Genomic DNA, 3,560 nt, shown 5'->3' with positions numbered 1-3,560 from the left:
CCGATGTTCCCAGTTTTTTTTCCTAAATCTCAGAGGTCTATTTGTAGCTGGAAATCAGAGTATAAAATATCTATAATTGTCATCACTTCTTATATTCAATATTCTCTATCATAATATCTTATAATTAAAGTGTTTTGGCGATTTAAATACCTAACCACATAAATCTGTTAGGTTTTAAATACTCTGAGGCTATAAACCAAAGTTCTAGAGATGCACCACCAGGCTAGGTAACGGTTTCCCAACCTCCCAACCCTGCAGTCTGGCTGCAGTCTTTGCTGGGGGAAGGGGGGTTAACCTGTGCTTTTACAAGAAGTCCAGCATCCCCTGGCCCCGACTCCATGGATGGTGGCAACAGCAACCCTGCTTCCGTGTGTCACACTGCCTCTAGACATTCCAAATTTTTCCTCGAGCACAAAAATCAACCCTGGTTGAGAACCACTGGACTACAATTAATTTTATACAGACGTGAGTGCAAACTCTTGAGTGCACGGATTATACAAGACTATGTAATGTTACTAAGTGAAAGTACAGGACAATAGTTTCTATTTGGTTTATGCAGCGGACATAGAAGCTTTTACATATACTACCTAGGCATACATTATTCACATACAAACATTATTTTCCCTACTGAAAACACTGACATTATTTAGGGGGGGGAAAAAAAACAAACAAAAAAAAACCATAATCTTGCAATCACCTTGACTGCCAGATGAGAGGAAAACCTATGAACTGCGAACACTGACTAACCGAACCCTGTAAAGTCACTGCAGGTGCCCCTCCTTTTGGATTCGAAGTCTCTCTTTCTCGACTTGCAAGCGTTCCTTCTCAATCTGCAGTTTCTCCGATTCAAACTTCAAAAACTGCAGCCTATCCTTTTCTAGTTGCAAGCGTTCTCTTTCGAGTTTCAGCTTCTCAGTTTCTATGTCCTGCGGCTGGAGGATGGCTTTCTCCCCGGGGCCGAGGTCGCCGTCCAGGGAGGGCTTCTCGGAGCTCACGATCTGCAGGCGCAGTTTCTCCCGCTCGATCTGCAGTCGCTCCTTCTCCAGCTGGAGCCGCTCGTGCTCCAGGTCCAGGTGCCGCAGCCGCTCCTTCTCGATCTGCAGCCGCTCCTTCTCCACCTGCAGCCTTTCCGCCTCGATGTCCAGCCGTCGCTTCTCCAGCTCCAGCTTCTGCTTCTCTATGTTGACGAGCAAATGGGACTCGTCGTACGAGCGAGACGGCGTGGAGTTCAGGGTGAAAAACTCGTCGATGTGGGGGAAATCCGGAAGCTCATTTTCCCTCCTGGAATCTGGAATGACTGAGGACAGCATTTCTTCTTCCTCCTCAATCTCAAACTGAAATAAAAGAGGGAAAATCATCTTCAGTATTTTTATTTCATGGTTAGCATTTCCTAAGGCTTCTGAAAAGCTCGGGTAGATTGAGTACACACTGGAATTTTAGAAAATAATTTTCTCTTGTGTCAGTAGTACAATAAAATAATTAGATTTAACTAAGACTAAAAGGCCCGATGGTAGTAAAAAAAAAAAAAGTAGAATAACTTAATTCTGTACTACCTTTAAGCCAACATGAGAATTGGGGAACTTTTCTCTAAGTGTTGAATTTGTGCTACCATTATCAGAATGGAAGAATAAAAGAAGGTCCTGAGTTTAACACTTTTTAAAGGGAAAAGACACTGTAGGAGGGAGCTCTGGTGGCCTACTGACAAGAAGCTGTGCTGCAATTCCAAAGGCATGTGGTTCAAATCCACCAGTCGAAAGATGGGCAACCTCCTCTCATGTGATTTACGGCCTCTGAAAACTTGCCAGAGTCAGCTATCAATGGGTTCTGACTCAATGGTACAAAACAACTAAGTGGATCATAGCAGACTCAGGACATTTAAGAAAAGGCACTGACAGTACAAAAAGGGCCTGATGAGACACTGTAATGACATAGCAATTATAGTTAATTTATAAAACAAAATAGATATGAATGACTGAATGAAAACTAATGACCTGCAAACTTTCAAATGAAAATCACATCCTCCCCCCCAACACACACACACAGAGTACTGACTTCAGGACTTTGTGGATCTCTCTCTTCCTCTTCCACTTTGACCTCGGTTAAGGATCCACCTGCATCCCTGAAATCAGCCACATTTTGCCAATCAAAGTTGGAATCATTTCGGAATCCAATCTTTTCATCTATCTCTTCAGTGAGCGAGTCATCTAAATCCGATGTGGGGAGAGGAAAGCCAGAGCCAACGAGCTTGATGTTGGCCTTCATTCTCTTCCTCTTCATGAGGGCTCGCCAGTCAAGGTACCGCCTTTTCACCTCCGTCCCTGTCCGCTGTTCTCCTTCGCCTACGGCATTCACACACTGGGCAATCTCCTCCCACGCCATCCGTTTCATCACATTAATTGTTGTATTGAGCTGTTTGGAAAAAATCACTTCTTTTCTCTTAGTAATTTCTTTCAAGAGGGTCTGAGTTTCTTGAACACTGAAATTGCTTTTCCTTTTTCTTTTCAACTGCTTCATTCTTCCAACTTAACCACAGTTATGGAGATAAGAAAAGATGTGAAAGGAATGTGATGAAGGCAAAAAAGTACAAAAATCACAGATAATCCCTTGTTGGCACTTCGTTTAAAATCACTGTCATATCTTCCTTGAATAGCACAGACTGGATAATCCTAAAAAGAAAGGAGAAGGGGAAAAAAAGAGTATATCAATCCACTTGTAACTTCTATTACATCTTTTACCTCAATAAGCAATATACAAAATTTCAAAAAGACACCAAACGAACCCAGAACACTGTCTCTCAATGTGATCTGTCCACTCCTTCATCTCTATGGCACCCATACAGTATAAGCTTTCACCTTCTCTCACCTGGATGGTTGCTGGAATGCTTCCCAAGAGCCAGGATTCACAATGACCAACTGCACTGCTACTTTGGCTTGGTCAAATCTGCTGCTTTCCCTTTCTCCCCAAACTTAGCCCTTTTCATTAGCTCATTATCATTCCTGTGAAAAATCCCATACTGACTCTCAGCTAATTCATACTCACAGCAGTCTTGTAACATGCAGTAGAATGGGCCCATAAAGTTTCTGTAGCTGGAAACTGCTACAGAAGCAAAGTCTCACCTTCCTCCCCTGGACAGACTGGCGAGTTTGAAACACTGGCATTATGGTTAGTGGTCCAATGGTTAACACATGGTGCCACATGGGTTCTTTAAATACAGAGAGAACTACTCAAATGTCCCAGAAGATTGTCCAGTCCCTCCCCACTTCTCCAGTTCTTTCCTAACTATCCAATTTACCCTCTTTATTCCAACTAATCAATCTTCTTTCAGTTACCCGTCATTGGTCAGTTCTTTCCCTATTCAGGCCTTCGACGTGGACTACTTAGTGGCTCCTCATCCTCATCTGCAGTTTAAGCACCTCTGCCTTCGTGAAGCCTTTCCATGTAAGACAGTGGACTCCACTGGCGGGACTATAGTACTTTTTCTAGTCTTGATATTCTATCAGTGCTAAGTGATGGTTACAAATTTGGCTCTTTCCAACTTCACTGTAAATTTTCCAAGGGCA

The 3,560-nt window shown here is 42.9% G+C and overlaps 1 protein-coding gene across 1 annotated transcript; it reads right to left on the bottom strand.

The window, feature by feature from the left end:
- Positions 1–761: 761 nt before the first annotated feature.
- On the bottom strand, positions 762–2,606 carry MSANTD4 (Myb/SANT-like DNA-binding domain containing 4 with coiled-coils). The gene is made up of 2 exons (XM_006887292.1): positions 2,053–2,606; positions 762–1,334 (listed from the first exon to the last, which is right to left on the bottom strand). The coding sequence occupies exons 1-2, from the start codon at positions 2,512–2,514 to the stop codon at positions 762–764; spliced, it is 1,035 nt and encodes a 344-aa protein (XP_006887354.1). The 5' UTR covers positions 2,515–2,606.
- Positions 2,607–3,560: the final 954 nt, after the last annotated feature.

This window comes from Elephantulus edwardii, unplaced genomic scaffold (assembly GCF_000299155.1).
Source record: "Elephantulus edwardii isolate Elephantulus edwardi_28Jun2011 unplaced genomic scaffold, EleEdw1.0 scaffold00056, whole genome shotgun sequence".
Classification (NCBI taxonomy): domain Eukaryota; kingdom Metazoa; phylum Chordata; class Mammalia; order Macroscelidea; family Macroscelididae; genus Elephantulus; species Elephantulus edwardii.
This window is presented reverse-complemented; position numbering and strand designations above follow the sequence as displayed.